The sequence below is a fragment of the Mesoplodon mirus genome (assembly GCF_964341445.2).
Source record: "Mesoplodon mirus genome assembly, chromosome: X".
Classification (NCBI taxonomy): Eukaryota; Metazoa; Chordata; class Mammalia; order Artiodactyla; family Ziphiidae; genus Mesoplodon; species Mesoplodon mirus.
In genome coordinates, this window is record NC_138981.1 from 102,487,988 (window position 1) to 102,505,287 (window position 17,300).

Consider the following 17,300-nt stretch of genomic DNA (forward strand, 5'->3'; position numbering starts at 1 on the left):
TTAGGTAACGAGATAGAGGTGCCAATTATCGCTACAATGGCAAGTATATTACAATATATAAATGTATCAAGTTAACGTTGCTGTATACCTTAAGTTTACACGAGGTTATAAGTCAAATATATTTCAATAAAAAAAGGAGCACAAGCGTTATTCCATACAAAGGGTTTAGAACATTGCCTGGCACATAATAAGTGCTCAAATAAGTGCCCAAGTAATGTTAGCTATTACTAAAGATGCAGATTCTCAGACTTTACTTTAGACCTACTGGCTCAGAATCTTTGAGGGCTGATCCTAGGAATAGACATTTTCTAAGTACCTTCTCCCCTCTCCAGAGTCTTCTGATCCTCACCGAAGCTTGAGAACCACTGGTTTCCCTAGAAAACTCATCAATTTCCTTGTCCATCTGGCGAACATTTTCAAGACTCAGCTCAAATGTCACCTCTTGTACAAAACTTTCCTGTATCAGACCTCCCATCCCTCCTTTGCCTGCCTCCCTCTTACCGTGTGTAGACCACAATCACAGCATCTATAACACTTTGGCTGTCTGTCTCCCCCTTACTAGACAGTGAGCTCCTTCCTTGGGGGCAAAGACTTTGAATCCCCAGCACCTACCACAGAGACTAGCATGAAATAGGAGTTCAAGAGAGGATGGTCAAGAGGATGTGACGGGCAGACCTATTTTAGGTCTCTTTAGAAGCTCAGCACCAAGTGCTGCCTACTCTAGTCTCTGAAATTGTAAGTGTGGCATCCATATACTCCTATTACTTAAGACATAGTTGGCAACTTTGGAATTTTTTTAAATTTTATTGACATATAGTTGATTTGGAATTTTGTATTTATCCCTTAAAAGTTTGAACTTTGTATTGCTTTGTGTGTGTGTGTGTGTGTGTGTGTGTGTGTGTGTGTGTGTGTGTGGTGCGCGGGCCTCTCACTGTTGTGGCCTCTCCCGTTGCGGAGCACAGGCTCCGGACGCACAGGCTCAGCAGCCATGGCTCACGGGCCCAGCCGCTCCGCGGCATGTGGGATCTTCCCAGACCGGGGCACGAACCCGTGTCCCCTGCATCGGCAGGCGGATTCTCAACCACTGCGCCACCAGGGAAGCCCTGTATTGCTTTTTATAATAATAAAAGAAATTTATGCTCACTATATTAAAAAGTAAGCAAAAATTACCCATAATCTCACAACCCAGAGATAACTGTTATTAACTTTTATGTGTATTTCCTTCATATTTTTTTCTGTACATGTATATTTAACATAATGGGTTGCCATATTCAAATCAAGTCCACAAAAGAAAAGGGAACCCTCCTATACTGTTGGTGGGAATGTAAGTTGGTGCAGCCACTATGGAAAAAAGTGTGGAAGTTCCTCAGAAAACTAAAAATAAAGCTACAATATGACCCAGCAATCCCAGTCCTGGCATATACCTGGACAGAACTATAGTTCAAAAAGATACATGCAACCCTATGTTCATAGCAGCACTATTCACAATAGCCAAGACATGGAAACAGCCTAAATGTCCACTGATAGATGAATGGATAAAGAAGAAGTGGTACATATATACAATGGAATACTACTCAACCATAAAAAAGGACAAAATAATGCCATTTGCAGCAACCTGGATGCAACCAGAGATTATCATACTAAGTGAAATGTCAAAGAGGAAGAGAAATACCATATGATATCACTCATATGTGCAATCTAAAATATGACACAAATGAACCTATCTACAACACAGAAACAGACTCACGGACATATAGAACAGACTTGTAGTTGCCAAGGGGGAGGGAGGAAGGAAAGGGATGGACTGAGAGTTTGGGGTTAGTATATGCAAACTATTACATTTAAAATGGATAAGCAACAAGGTCCTACTGTATAGCACAGGGAGATATACCCAATCTCTTGGGATAAACCATAATGGAAAAGAATATTTAAAAGTAATGTATATATGTGTATAACTGAGCCACTTTGCTGTACAGCAGAAATTAGCACAACATTGTAAATCAACTATACTTCAATGAAAAGAAATTTTAAAAAATCAAGTCCACAAATATTTATTGAGCTCCTACTATATGCCAGCCACTAGTCTAAGCACAGGGGATACAGCAGCGAAGGAAATAAACAAAATCTCTGTTCTCATATAACTCACAGTCACGTTGGAGGAGATAACCAAAAAAGTGAGTAAATGATACTGCAATGGAGAAAAATAAATTTGAGAAGGAAGGAAGGAGGGTTGGGGGAGGGTGTTTTGAGATTTGAAAGCAGTGAGGGAATGATCCATGAGGCTATCTGGGGAAGAACAGTCCAGCAAAAGGAATCATAAGTACGGAGGAATTGGAATATACCTGATTGTTCAAGGGCCAGCGAGGTGGCCACTGTGGCTGGAGCACAGTGACCAGAGAAGGAAGTGGGAATGAGGTCCTAAAGTCTTAAAGGTAAAGGCAGGGTGGAGCGGTGCAAACCCTGTAGGGCCTTTAGGCGGCTGTAAGAACTTTGGGCTTTTATTCTGAGTGAGATGGAGAGCATCTCTGGATACCTAACATGGTTTCCAGTTCTTTGCTACCATGTATCGGGCTTTGTGATTTTTCTGTACAAATCACTACTCATATCTCTGAGTACTTCCCTAGGAAAAATTTCTAGAAGATAAATTCTTTGGTCACAGGGTACAAATACTTTGAGGCTCTTGTTTCATATTGCCAAGACTGCTTTCTAGAAAGTCTGCATCCACTTACAATGTAATTTATTTTTTTGATCTTTAAAATCAGTTTTTTTAATTGGAGTATAGTTGCTTTATACTGCTGTGCTAGTTTCTGCTGTACAGCAAAGTGAATCAGTCATACGTATACATATATCCCCTCCTTTTTGGATTTCCTTCCCATTTAGGTCACCACAGAACACCAAGTAGAGGCCCCTGTGCTATACAGTAGGTTCTCATTAATTATCTATTTTATTACAATATAATATAATTCAACAAATATTTATTGATCACCTACTACATGGCAGACAGGAAATACACTGGTGAACAAGATGACTCTTTCATCCTAGCAATTTCACTCTGGCCAGCATTGTGTCAGAGTGCTTGCCAACACTAAGTTCTTAAAAAGCTTCAAGCAACAAAAGGTAGAAAAGAATGCTCCAATAATTTGAATGATGAAAAATATGTTGCTATTACGTTCCTTTGGATTTATTTAATTATGAGTGAGGTTGAATTCCTTCCCACACCTTTTCTAGCTAATCAGCCAATTGTCCTATTTTTCTTTAAGTTCTTTAAAACCTTTGAAAATAATTTAAAGGAGGCAAGAAGTTTGGAAACATTAAAAGACTTAACATATATCTTGGGAAATAAGTAGTCCTCAGGTCAAATACATAGGCTTTAGACACTGATTTGAAGAAAAAAATATATATAATGTGACTCTCATGTTCTGGAGAGGGCTTTTTAGTCAGGAGCACCTGGCTTATTTCCAGAGAACTTGAGAATTTTCACTCTGGGTGAGACCTTCCCACTGAGTTCTGTGACATGAGCTGGAATGGTAGGAGGCTTGCCTTCAACAACCTCAACATCCCAGTGTTTACCTAATAGCCCGCTTTATTGAACATCAAACCTGCTTTGAAAGCATTTATATTTTCAAGCTGTATCACTTCTTGAGGTTTTCAATGGCACAAATTTTCTAACCTCTGTATGAAGTAGGACTTTAATCCACTAACCCTCCGAGGGTGTACCCTGCTACAGAGGTATAGCAGGAAGGACACTGGACTGTGATAAGTGAAAATTTTTAAACCCCCTAGCCCTCCATAAAAACATTTCCCCCCGCTTTTTATTGAGATATAAGTGACATATAACATTGTGTAAGTTTAAGGTGTATGACATATTGATTTGTTACATTCATATTGTTATAGATTGCCACTGTCGTGTTAGCTAAAACCTCTGTCACCTCACATAATTATCATTTCTTCTAGTGGTGGGAACAAATAAGATCTAGTCTCTTAGCACGTTTAACGTTTATAATATGATTTTCTTGTCTACGATCGCTGTACTGCACATTAGATCTCCAGGACTTATTTATCTACTAGTTGCAAATATGTGTCCTTAAACATCTCTCCTATTCCCCCACCCCCAGCCCCTGGTAACCATCATTCCACAATCTGTTTTTTTAAGTTTAGTTTAGTTTTGTTCTGTTATTTTTTTTCAGATTCCACATATCAGTGATATCACACAGTATTTGTATTTCTCTGTCTGACATTTTCCCCACTTTTAATGGCGGTTACCTTTGAGGAGAGAGAACCAGGGGTGAGAAGAGGGGATTTAATTTACCTTTTGTATCTTTCCATAGTTTGAATTTTATTTTATTTTATTTTATTTTTATTTTTATTTTTATTTTTTTGCGGTACACGGGCCTCTCACTGTTGTGGCCTCTCCCGTTGCGGAGCACAGGCTCCGGATGCGCAGGCTCAGCGGCCATGGCTCACGGGCCCAGCCGCTCCGCGGCATGTGGGATCTTCCCGGACCAGGGCACGAGCCCGTGTCCCCTACATCGGCAGGCAGACTCTCAACCACTGCACCACCAGGGAAGCCCCATAGTTTGAATTTTATAACCTTAAACAAATATGACTTTTAAAACTGTCCAACATGGTTTATCTGGGTGGGAGCTAATGGCTTGTTCTTATTTTTTACTTTGTATCTCTGTTTGTCAGGAAAAAAAACCCTGAAGAATCATTTATTATTTTAAAAATTTCCGTAGTTTTGTAAAACAAAATCTGTGTGTGTGTCTCATATGTCTGCAGGCATATAGACAAAACTGCTAATGTGTGGGCTGGATTTAAAGATTGTTTGGGGAGCTGGGAGTGGGAGAAACGGGTTTCACTTTTTACTTTACACACTTACATACTGTTTAGGTTTGTTGTAGTGAACATGTATTATAGTACATTCTACATTTTTTCAGAGAAGAAATAATAAACCATTTTTCCCCCTGAGGCTAAAAGGGACATGTGCTCATTCTGGAAAATGTAGACTAATATAAAGAAGAAGCTAACAATCATAGCAGTTAACATTTGAGCATGTTTCCTTTCGGGCTTCCTTTTATGCATTATTTTTTTACATAGTTGAGTTCATGCTGTGTATAGTTTTGTATCCTGTTTTTCTCTCTTAAGATTGAAACACAAGCATTTTCCTGTGTCATGATAACATTTGGATGGCTGCATCACACACCATTTTATGGTTTTGTTACAATCCAAGTGGATTAGTCAGCTATTTCTTAAAGTTGAACGTTTAGGTTGTTTTCAGTATTTCCATATTACAAATGATTCTTTGATGAGCATCTTAGTAATGAAATCTTCATTTGCATTTCTAAATGTTTCCTTGGAATAGATTCCTAGCGGTGGAATTACTGAACCAAAGAGTAGATTTCCAGAAGCGGGATCAGTGGATTGAAAATATTTTTATGGATAACAAAAGGTTATACCAATTTCTACTCCCCCCAACAGTGTACAAGAGTCTAGCACACAGCTCTCTGGCCAGCATTGTATATCACCCCAACCTTTTTTTTATTGTATATCACCCCAACCTTTTTTTTGTGTGTGTCTTTTACCCTTTCTATAGGAAAGTGGTAGATGACAGTGTCATATTCATTTTTCATTGTTATTGAGACTGAACATTTTTCATATGCTTATTCACCATTGGTATCCCTTCTTCCGTGAACTCCCTATTTCGATTTTTGCCCATTCATTGACTAGACTCTTAGGTTTTTCTTGTCAATCGAAATGAGCTCTTAAAAGATATTAACCCTTTGTCATATTTGCTGCAAATGTAAATATTTTTCACAAGTTTTTTGGTTTTTTAAATGTCTTGGCCGTACACAGTTTTTTTTAAAGATAATTAGGTTCTAACTACAGCCGAGTGCCCCCAGTTTCAGCCTGTTTCCCCTTGATTAAATTGAAGAGGTTTGACGAAAGATCTGGTAAGCCCATTTCAGCTAATCCTAAATTTAGATCTGTGAATAAAAGTGTGTGGGACCGATTTAAAGATTGTTCAGTTCATATGCACTTTTTAGACGATTTAAGAAGATGGGGTGGGGGCAGGGATGGAAGCAGTTTGTGCCAGAAATTCTTCAGATTCTGAGGTAAGAAGCCAATTCTCTCCAGTCTCCTGCCTGTTGGGAGGGGGAGTAAATTTTGTGCAAGAACTCTTGATGGAAAAGTACTGCTCTGGGCTGCAGATGTGTACATGGCTTGGTTTTAATTATTTTTCCCCCTTCTCTCTATCCTTGCTTCCGCTCGCCTCCCCCTGCCACCATAAAGAGGGCGGCCAGATTAGGACTCTGAAGGGTATAGACTCTGCTTCCTCCGTAAGGCCGCTCCTGTGCAGCCGGTTAGCACATCAAAGGCCGGATGAAATACCAAGGAAACGAAGGGACCAAACCTAGGATCCTTCCAAACTCCCACCTTCCTCTGGGCTCCAGCACAGGGCTATTGTGACTGCCAAGGATAGCTCGACTGACTTCAAATAGAAGAACGCTGCCAAACAAAGAAACTCTGGTCATTATTCTGAGCAAAACAAACAAAAACAAACAAACAAAAAACCGCAACAGAATGTTGCTTGCTGATGCAAGAGCAAATCAGTGATTGCAAAAGGATTCAGTGTTCCAAAAACGAACCCAAAGCAAATCCGACGATCCGATCTGTTTCCCCAGATATTGGGAGAGCTGTCAGATGAGGCCTGTGCACTGACTTTAGCTATCCCGGGGGTGTCTACCCCACAGCATCTGGTGGGGGGAGGATTGGATAAAGGTCGTCAAGGGCAGCGAATGGGGATTCCCAAGGTGAAAATGGATAGTCTGGGTCTCTAGAATAGGAAAGGAGCTCAAGGAGTGAGTTTCCCGTCTCCTAAGAGAGCCTCGTGGTCCCGAGGGTTGGCCGGGGAAAGATGAGTCTTCGGATTGGAAGGCGGGGAGCAGCTTAAAGCAGGGGAAATGGAGTCGGAGTGTTTGGCTCGCATCAGGTGGCGGACGGGGCCTCACACAGAACCTGGCAAGGCCGAGCGGGTCGGTGTGCGACGAGCAACTGGGGGTGCGGAGGAGGGCAGCGTGCTGCGTCGCGGTTAGCTAGAGGATGGCGTGGGGATGGCGTGAGGCTGGGGCCAGGCCTCGCAGGTATTGCTGAAGGGTGTGTTCCGCAATCTCGGCGGCGGGGTAGGCAGGATCCGGCTGGGGGAGGGGAGCCACCGTCCCGAGGCAAGGTGGGGGGCCTGAGCTAGGCGGGGCCCGACTGAGCAGCGCCGGGAGCTTCGGAGGCCGCGGGGAGGCGGGGCTGAGAGGCTCCGCCCATCCGGCCCCGCCACCGCCTGGCTCCGCCTCCTCCGCTGGCTAGTCCTTGTCCGCCGGGCCTCGCGCGCCACTAGCTCGCGGAGAGGGAGGAGAAAGCCAGTTCCGGAGCCCTCCCTATCCCGGCCCAACCTTTGCTCTAGCGATCATGGCTGCCGAGGATGTGGCGGCGACCGGCGCCGACCCGAGCGAGCTAGAGGGCGGCGGGCTGCTGCACGAGATTTTCACGTCGCCGCTCAACCTGCTGCTGCTCGGCCTCTGCATCTTCCTGCTTTACAAGATCGTGCGCGGGGACCAGCCGACGGCCAGCGACAGCGACGACGACGAGCCGCCCCCGCTGCCCCGCCTTAAGCGGCGCGACTTCACCCCTGCCGAGCTGCGGCGCTTCGACGGCGTCCAGGACCCGCGTATACTCATGGCCATCAACGGCAAGGTGTTCGACGTGACCAAAGGCCGCAAGTTCTACGGGCCTGGTACGGCGGCCGGCCTGGGGCCCCAAAGACAAAAGAAGGGGCCCCGGCACGGGGATGGGTCCCGGAGAGGCATGGGGGAGCGGGGCGCCCCGGGGAGGTGGGGGCGGAATGGCGGCAAGCTGGGGAGGGCGGGGCAGGGCGGCTCCCCGGGCGGGCAGGGGGCAAGAGGCGTCCTAGAAGGGCTGCAGGCCGGTGGGGGACGCAGAATTCCCGGTCCGCGCCGCCAGCCCCGGCGTGGGCTGGAGGAAGACGGCTGAAGCGCTTAAGCCGGGGGCGGGTGGGTGAGGTCGCGAGGCTGGAAGGCGAAGGCTGGGGGTGGTGGCACAGCAGAGCGCAGTGTTGGGGGGTTTCGAAGGTATCGGGTTTGAGGGTTACTGGAAGGAGGGGATGGTGTCCGGCTGGAGAAAGGAAATGAAGGTGTCTCGAGGGAAACCTGACGAGGGGGAGGGCGGGAGGAGGTAGGGAGGTCCAGCCTTGGAGGGGACGCGAAGGCCGATGACGCCAGGAGTAGCCATGGTGGAATGTGAGGTTCTGGGAGAAGGGAATCGGAGATGAGATTAGCAGCAGGTAGGAGCATTGTGCGTGGCGGTGAGTGATGTGTGTGCGTATTCAGTGTATGCGGCTTGTCAGTCGTGTGTGTGCGTGAGCGCGCGTGCGCTAGGAATGTGGCATGTGTCAGGTATGTGTGTGGCATGTGTTTGGTATGTGTGTGCGCGCGTGCTGTGTGTGGCAGACGGGGAAAGCTGGGAGGTGAACAAGGGAGGCTCCATGGGGGAAGGGAGCTGGATGAGGAAGGCTGAATGTAGCGGACGACAGGAATGTGGCAAGACGAGAAGGTAACACAGTATTATACTCCGTAGCAGGAGAGAAAAGACTAGAAGCCAAAAAAAAAAAAATTAAAATGGAGGGAGGGAGAAGTGGGAGGATCCGGAGAAACAAGAGGGGTAGGGCTATGACGGCCGCTGGGTGTGGGGATTTCAGGAAAAGCCAACCAGAGGGGAAATGAGGGGTGGGTGACTGCTGAGCTGTTGGAGGGGGACAGGCTTGACGGGGCCTTGGAGATGAGGCTTTTCCAAGCTTGGTTGCGGATCAGAATCACCTGATGCGCTTGAGGTACAATACAGATTCCTGGCCTAATCTCCATAACCGCTGGAGCGGGCGGGCGGGGGGGGGGGGAAGATCGAGGAATCTGCATTTTAACACACCCACCCCCAGGCAAATTCGAGAAGAATCCAGGTTTGGAAAGTTCTGATTTATAGAATGTTTGTATCAGAGGAGGAAGAAGAGATTTTAGCTCCTCCAGTATGGATGCCTCTAAAAATAAGGGGGCTCAGGGAGTATGGCCACTGGTCTGGAGACGAGGAAGAGGATAGCAGGCAGTGACCTGCCTTCATCCCCGCTCCTGGTCTGTTTTACTCTCCCAGTCCAGCTCATGAAAATCAGATGTGCTAAGGTTCTTAAGGAACTCTCCCACTTAGCAGTTTTTCCTCGTGGAGGGTTTTAGAAGACCTACTTTCTGTACGCATGTAACGGTCGAGATAATTTGAAAACCACACCTACATTATTTGTCACTTACAGCGGCACACCTAAAGGCATTATCAATAAGCATAATCGTGTCAGTATCTGTTCTTACTGAGCTACACCATAAAGCAATTGAAACGTGTGCCTGGAGCATCATCATATGATTGTAGTTTGCAAAGTCATTGAGAGGAATGTAGGCCTGTGTACGGAGCCCAAAACTGGGAGTCAGGCAACCTGGGTTCTCCGCCTGGTTGGATCACTGACCAGCTGTGTGACCTGGAGCAAAGCATTGTTCTCTCTGGGCCTTAGTTGTCCCTCTTTAAAATGATAAGGATGGCCCATTGAGAGAACTCTCAGTCTCTACCTGCACTGTTGTCCAGTGAGGCCATGAATATGTGACAACATCATTTGGAAATTATACTTGATGTTATAAAGGATTCCTAAAAATTATTCGTTATTTTTAATGATATTATTGTATGCATGGCACTTTTGTGGGTGCTGGGAATATAGCAGTGAACAAAACAGGCACAAATCTGCTCCTGGAGCTTACATTCTAGTGCCTATACGTTCTGGTGAATAATATATATATACTCCAAAGACTTTCAACGCTCCCCTCAGATTGTTTAAGTATTCTGTGACCATAATTTCTGAAATGGTGAGGTCCAAACCCGTACACTTGGCCTATTTACCTTCTCTAGTGGAAATGGTAGTATGTAATGATGATTAAAAATAACCATTTTTCTTTGGACTCGTATGTGCATTTAAAAGTTGATCATACATTTCGTCTAATTTGTAAAAATAAAAGAATCCTGGTGGATTGAGGTTTCAGGTGGCCAGGTCGTAATGAAACTTGATCTGTTCTCATACTTGGCGTGGTGGTTACCTACAAGCTTTTTCATGTCAGACTTGCTACTCAGTCCACCTTTGGGGAAACAACACATTGTTTAAAGTACACTGGCTTCTCTTCATTTACTTGTGCAATATTTAAATACGTCTAAAAATCCACTTTAAGTACCTACAGAATGATTCACTGCTCTCTTACACAAAAGTTTAGTATCATATATAAAAGCATAATATTGCGTATAATAGCATTCAGATATCTTATAGAATTTTCACAGTCTTCAAGCCCACCCAAAACAGGGTGACAGACCTGAGCCCCGTGCCATCTCTTCTTTGTTGACACTGAAGATTATGTAACCTGTGGATAGATTTCTGCCACTGATATTCATAAAATGATTTCTCCTGCAGATACCACATGTTAATTTTTAACACAGTCTAGTCTTGCAACCAAAGATCTCTATAAGACACTTTTGACTCATTAAATCGTATGAGGGTATGTTTATAAGAAGATGTTTTCATTTACACTTTAGTGTTTCTTATCTTCAGAATCCGTAGCTTTCACTGATGCAGCCCAAGTGCCTAGAACAGAGCCAGGCTCCAGGTTCAATGTCCAGAAGTTGAATTCTGACCCACGAACTCACTATTATCTTGGATCATTCCCTACTAACACCTTCCCCCCCAGGAGATAATCATTTATGGCTTTTTTATTAGCTGTTTGAAAATCACAAGAAATGAATGCTAATGTATAGCATTTTGATTTAGTTTTAGTTGTTTAAAAGTTTAATGACAACAGGTCTTTCAGTATCCACCAGGTAATGATCAAAGGATCAACATCACTTAACGGTTTCCAAATAGAATTTGATATTCAAAAAGCAGGCTCTCCATGTTAATGGGTAAGGAAGCCATTTTGTGTGTGTGAACCACAGAGAAATTGACTGCCTAATAAATAATCGACTTTGGTTTTGTCTTGTTTTGTTTTTAAAGAGGGGCCATATGGGGTCTTTGCCGGAAGAGACGCATCCAGGGGCCTTGCCACATTTTGCCTGGATAAGGAAGCACTGAAGGACGAGTACGATGACCTTTCTGACCTCACTCCTGCCCAGCAGGAGACCCTGAATGACTGGGACTCTCAGTTCACTTGTAAGCGGTTGTTTTCTTTTTTTTTTTTTAATTGTGCCTGGATCAAATTTCTACCAGTAATGGGATTCACAGCAGTACAATAGTTATTACTAAGCAGGCTGCAACTGGGAAGCGTTTTGATAGGCTCCTGAATCTTGGACGGATCAAGTTCATGGTTTGAAGTAATTGCAGCAGTGCTGAGTCACTTGCCGTGATTGCATACCAATTTCTAGCTAGTTCACTGTGGAAACCTGGGTTTCTGTTTTTCAAATTTTTGAGAGGTTTGCATAGATTTCACAATAGGATTTGGTGCTTGGTGTGCAGGGGAAAGGAGAGTGGCCATCTTGGCTACAGAAAGAGGGATTTTCATAAGCCCTCACTTGTAGAACTTGCCGTTTAAAAGCAGCCCACATTTCTGTTAAAGAATGAGAGACTTGTATTCTACCAAACGGCTTCTCTTTGAATCTAATTGAGCCTAACTATAGGCCTCATCTACAAATGATGCTTATAATCTGCCCAGCAACAATGGTGTCTGCGTTTTTAAGAAGAAAGCAAAAAGGAGACACGTTTCCTGGCTTACGGTATGGGCTGAGGTCTTTGGGGGGGGGAAGTAAGGACGGGGGTTAAGTTCATATTTTGTGAATTGGGGAAGTGGCTTTTGTCCAACCCAAGTGTTTGATGATCACTTTAGCAATATTTCACTGCTAAGAATTTGAATAATAATTTTCCCAGCTTTGAAACAGTATATAAAGACAATGACCATTTCCTTAAGGGGGATTTTTCATTGTAAATGTCATTTTCTATTTGCCATTCTCTGTAATCTGTTAAATATTATTGGCTTTTTTGGCTAAATCCAACCATTTTCTTTGAAAACCGTGCTGACTTCAGAGTTCTGGATTAATACTTAGCCAGGTATGGCTCTACCTTTAGAGTTTGGATCCCAAGCAGACTAATAGCTTTCACGTCCAGAGGCAAGTCTTTTTACTCTGAGAACATAATTCAGCTATCTAACAGTCCCTCCTTTTTTGCATCTTCAGGATGCCTTTGTAACAATAGATTCTTCTATATGAAACCAATGAGTCGTAATTCATAACTTACAAAGCTCTATTTTCTAGGGCTTGCCTTCATCAGTGGGGTAAAAAGTGTGGTTCCCCCAACCCCTTAAACTAAGGCTAGCCCCGAATACTGTTGTGACACTTCAGCTACACTCAGAGCTGGCGTGGATTCCCCTTAAGGCAGGTTTCTGAGGTGCTGCCCAGCTTTTATTTGTCTTGCACAGTCCCAAGCATCCTAGGGACTTTTATAAAATGTTCAAATAGGGAAGTTCCAGTTGCTCCTGGTGATTATTTCACACCAAAGTAGCTCCGGTTGCCTGGTTAAACAGACTGGTTACTCCTCTAATTCCTACCGATACTCAGAAAGAGCAGTTCTTTTGGCCTCTGACATTGAGATGATGAACCCTACGTTAGCTTGCCCCTAATAATACAGGCAATATGGTGGTTGTCTGCTGACTCCATCCCTTCTCAGGTCCCTTACGTTCTGGTTGCCCTCTTAAATCTATCTTCTCCAACGTCTCCAGTGCTCTCTGGCCTCTGTTACCACTTCCCTTTAACCACGTATAGCTGTTGCCCCGTGTTGGGGGAGAATTCCGTCTCCTGCTCTCCCCTTCACCCACTAGACTATTCTCACTCCTTCCCTTCACTGTCAGACAGCCATCTAGTAATCCGTGGTTGTCCCTAACCATTGCTCCATCCCTCCCTGCTCCCTGCAGTATGGTTTCTACCCCCACGATTCCATTGAACCTTCTTTCTCAAACGTTTCCAGGGACCTGCTTCTTGCCAATACTAATTTCACCTCTCCAGTCCCTGTTGTCAGTGTCCAGTCACGTGCCCCTCCAGAGTGGCTCCCTCTCCAGAGTCCCCATTTCGGTCCACGGAATCTCCAGTTTTCACTTCATTAACTCATGTTTCCAGCTTCCTTTACGTGTCTCATATCCTTCCCTTCCCATCCCCATGGACACCCCCTCCTCCTGGCTCTTGTTCCTTCGCATGTGGATCCACCCGCTGGCCTCCTGGTCACCCTGCTCCTGGGCTCTCCTAACCGTAATCTGCCCTGCCCTCTAAACACAGTGATACCGTTGTGGCCACAGCACTGTTTTACCCTGTCATTCCTTTGTCGTAAACTTTCAACGCCCTTTGCCACCCATGGAATAAGTCCGGACTCCTCAGGCTGGCTTTCCACATCTGTCTTAGGATTTCCCCACCGTGTTTGGCTAGCACTACTCCCGGTCTCCTCCTGCCAACTTGGTCTCTTTATTGCTTCCCCAGGTACATTCGGTCGCACCTGCGTGCCTTTGTGTGTGGTATTTGCATTTTCTGGAAACCCCTCCCTCCCCAAGTCCTTCTACACATTTTCCAAAGCACATCCTTCTCCCACAAAGTGTTCTGCAACCCTTCCACCTAACTCATAACAAGCCCTTGCTCTGCTAAACCTCCTATGCACAAACACAACTCATTCTGACATTACCTTGCACACTCGTCAGGCATCGCTACCTGTTCTATATTTCTGTCTGGTGCACAAAACTCTAACTCCCTGGGACTTGGCTGGGACTGTGGTATAAACCACCTTCAGGAAGCCCAACATGCTACTGTGTCGTTCGTAGGCCTCTCACAAGTGCTTTCAAATGAAATGTCATGATTTTCTCGAAAGCGTGAGAATGACCATTGTGTCTTCCTCTCTCCTTCCAGTCAAGTATCATCACGTGGGCAAACTGCTGAAGGAGGGGGAGGAGCCCGCTGTGTACTCAGATGAGGAGGAGCCAAAGGATGAGAGTGCTCGGAAAAGTGATTAAAGCCTGCAGTGGACGCATATCTATTTTTGTATTTTGCAGAATCATTTGTAACATTCCAGTCTGTCTTTAAAACACGGTGATTTCAATATTTAGAGAAGTTTTGAACTTGCTGTACATTTTTTTAATTAACATCACTAGTGACACTGATAAAGCTAACTTCTGTCTTAGAATGCATGACATGTTCGTGTGTCACAAATCCAGAAAGTGAGCTGCAGTGCTGTAATACAGATGTTATTACTGTTTCTCTTCTATCTGTAGTCAGTACAGGCTGCATTTGAATTTTTCCCGAGAGACGGGTAAGACGTGGGTATTTGCCCCAAACAGGTAAAAATGTTAAACGTGCGAAGTCCTTCAAGCATCAAGGAACAAAGCATCAACTTTTAGTCATGATGTTCTCTGAAGACAGCAAATCCCTTATTTCTCAATTGACTTAACTGCATGATTTCTGTTTTATCTACCTCTAAAGCAAATCTGCAGTGTTCCACAGGCTTTGGTATTGACTAAAGAGAGGTGTCCAGTAACAAAATGAAATCTCAGAGCTGGGCTCAATTGCAAGAAATCTACTTTCTTTGTTTCCAGTCTGCATCATTGTCCTTGTCCTCCTTGGGACCCTCAGATGCCCTCACTAACATAGTAATCTACAGTGAGGATTAAAACAGGATGTGAACATTCAAAAGCAAGCTTTGGAAAAAATCAGCTGGCTTGCCTAAAAACCTAAAATACATGAATATGATTGTAGGACTATCTTCCCAATCCCCACGTTCATGGTTATTTTACGTGGTTGGACGTGAGAGATGGGCATGCAGAACAGGAACAGGTGATTGCTCTCCTAAGAGCCTTTACACCCCTGAAGTATGAGGAAACCGAATACATCACTAGCCAAGCGGTTTTTAAAGTGCATTCATAAAGTAACAGTTATTCTTCTGTTGTTACAAAACTATAGCCACTGCAAGAGTAGTAGTCAAGTGTCTTGGTCTTTGATATTGGTCTTTTGGTTAACAATAAACTTAGCTTAAGTAGACTGTACAGTTGTATGAATTTGTAAAAGTATTATATGAACAATTAGTGAGGTTTCTTGTAGTTGAATAGTCATTGTATTTTCTCGTGAACTGTGTTTAATTGTTTTACCTCAAATCAGAAAACAAAATGAAGTGCTTTGGTCAGTTAATAAAATGGTTTTACCCAGTATACTGTGGTGGGTTGCCCTGTTTTTTTTTAAACCTTAATCTGAGTAACCAGCTTCAAGACTTTCACTTTTGAGTGACTTTTTTTGTATTCCAAGTAAAGGGGCAGAACTTTACAGAGGACTCACACCACAAACCAAATACCAGCTTGTCCTGTTAAAAAAATAGTGAATTTAATTTATTTTTTGTGACTTGTCAAATTCTGCCTCTTTAAGTCAGAACTTAATAAACTCAAAGGCAGACTTCCACCTTGAGGTCTACAGCAAGGTCACTAAGGAGTAACTCTAGTGAAGATTGTTACCGAGTGCCAAGGCAGGATTTGTTTTTGCTGTAATGTGTCATCGGATTAGTAAAGTGTTCAGGAATCCTTACAGTAGCAAAGTTGATTCACTTTGTGCCGAAAGAAGGATGTCAGATTTGCACGTGCAGTTGGTTGTATAAACACAGACAACCTATTACCCTGAATATTAGTGTTCTGCCATTTTAGTGTTAAAATTGGCAGACTTTTCTTAAAAGGAGGTACTCCCTGAATCAAAGAGGGCTCGAAAGCTTTCCAGCTTTTACGTTCTCAAACCATATTGCCTGTTTTTGTTGTTTTTAAATGTGTCCTCTTCCCCCACTAGTTTTCATTCAACAAATATTCGAGTTGCCGGTTTTGTGCCAAGCAACCTGTTAGGCCATATGCTATGGGGGAAGGGGAGGGAGAGAGAAATTGGGCCACCTTTGCAGCCTGAAATCTCATTTAGATGCGAAGATTAGGCTATTCCCTTTACTAAGTTTAAACAGTTGTCTGATGCCCCGAGGAAAACGTCCAGAGCCTGGTTAAAAGCTTCAAATCCCAAATAGCCGGATTCCCCTCCATTCAGAACTAAATCAACATTGTACTGATTACAGGTAAAGTGATGTTACTATCAGGCGGGACTTTGATCTAAAAACTTCTCAAACCCAGTTCGCATAGTCTAAGCCATACTATGTAAAAGGCGCCATTTAAGAAGATGAGGGAGTGGTGGTTACAGCGGCGGAAGGGTCAGCTGTTTGCTCCCCGCCTGCTTGCTTCTGGCCCCTGCCCAGATACATTGTTCTCAGTCCCAGCATCTATGGGTCAGACGCAGCATTCACTACGCGTTTGTGGTATGTCTGTGGCTTCTCTACACAACGTCCTGTTCACCTTACCTCAGAGGGCCAAACTTCATGCAAATCCTCAATCCAGAACAAGCAAGAACAGCCCTTGCTGTCTCAGAAAGAGCTCTTTGAACCCAGCAAGAACCCTTTCAGCTCTAAAGTGCCCAGTTGTTCTCTAAGGTACAGTCCGCCTTTGTTAGGGATGCTTAGAGGCGGTTTGCTGTACATTTCATGTGGAAATACAGCTAAAGCTTGCAGCGTCAAAGACTGATCACTGAAGCCCCTCGTGTCTCTGACTTGTTTCTGGATGTTGAGTAACTTCAACACTTCTACCAAGGCCTGAAGGGATGAGATGAAATTCTGTGGAGTCCGTTTTGCTACCTTTAAAGAACTGATAAAACCTTTGCTGAAGGGAGAATAGTCTTAAGTCCAAATACCATGATTTTAATTTATCCAAGATGAAAACACAACTGTGGTTTCGTGAGCTCTGACAGGCAATTACCATAAACTGGGGAAGTTGCCTCAAAACTATTGAAACCAGACATATATTTTCATAGAGAATGTTACTGCAGGTGTGCAACCTTCTAGCCAGTACATGCAGTCAATGAACAAAGACTACTCTATGACAACTTTATTTTTAATATATCTGAAAATCAAATATGTATTATTTCTCTACCAACGCAAATGACAAAAAGGATCAGCAACGTTAGTGCAAAGCAGCATACTATGGGTAGAAATCCCAACCCCCCAGAGTGGAATTATCAGCATTTAAAAGTTAACATTTTGAACAGTCTTGCAACAGATGAAAATACATTTATTTGGTTCTTATTTTCCAAATTACCAGGTTACATGGCTTTCTACCTGAGAAATTCAAACA

At 43.9% G+C, this 17,300-nt stretch overlaps 1 protein-coding gene across 1 annotated transcript; it reads left to right on the forward strand.

The window, feature by feature from the left end:
- Nucleotides 1-7,377: 7,377 nt before the first annotated feature.
- On the forward strand, nucleotides 7,378-15,305 carry PGRMC1 (progesterone receptor membrane component 1). The gene is made up of 3 exons (XM_082609499.1): nucleotides 7,378-7,786; nucleotides 11,132-11,287; nucleotides 14,014-15,305. The coding sequence occupies exons 1-3, from the start codon at nucleotides 7,462-7,464 to the stop codon at nucleotides 14,115-14,117; spliced, it is 585 nt and encodes a 194-aa protein (XP_082465625.1). The 5' UTR covers nucleotides 7,378-7,461; the 3' UTR covers nucleotides 14,118-15,305.
- Nucleotides 15,306-17,300: the final 1,995 nt, after the last annotated feature.

Coding starts and splice junctions, on each gene's coding strand:
- PGRMC1 (XM_082609499.1), top strand. CDS start 7,462: ATGGCTGCCGAGGATGTGGCGGCGACCGGCGCCGACCCGAGCGAGCTA. Junction 7,787..11,131: donor CCGCAAGTTCTACGGGCCTG/GTACGGCGGCCG, acceptor TTGTTTTTAAAG/AGGGGCCATATGGGGTCTTT. Junction 11,288..14,013: donor CTGGGACTCTCAGTTCACTT/GTAAGCGGTTGT, acceptor CTCTCCTTCCAG/TCAAGTATCATCACGTGGGC.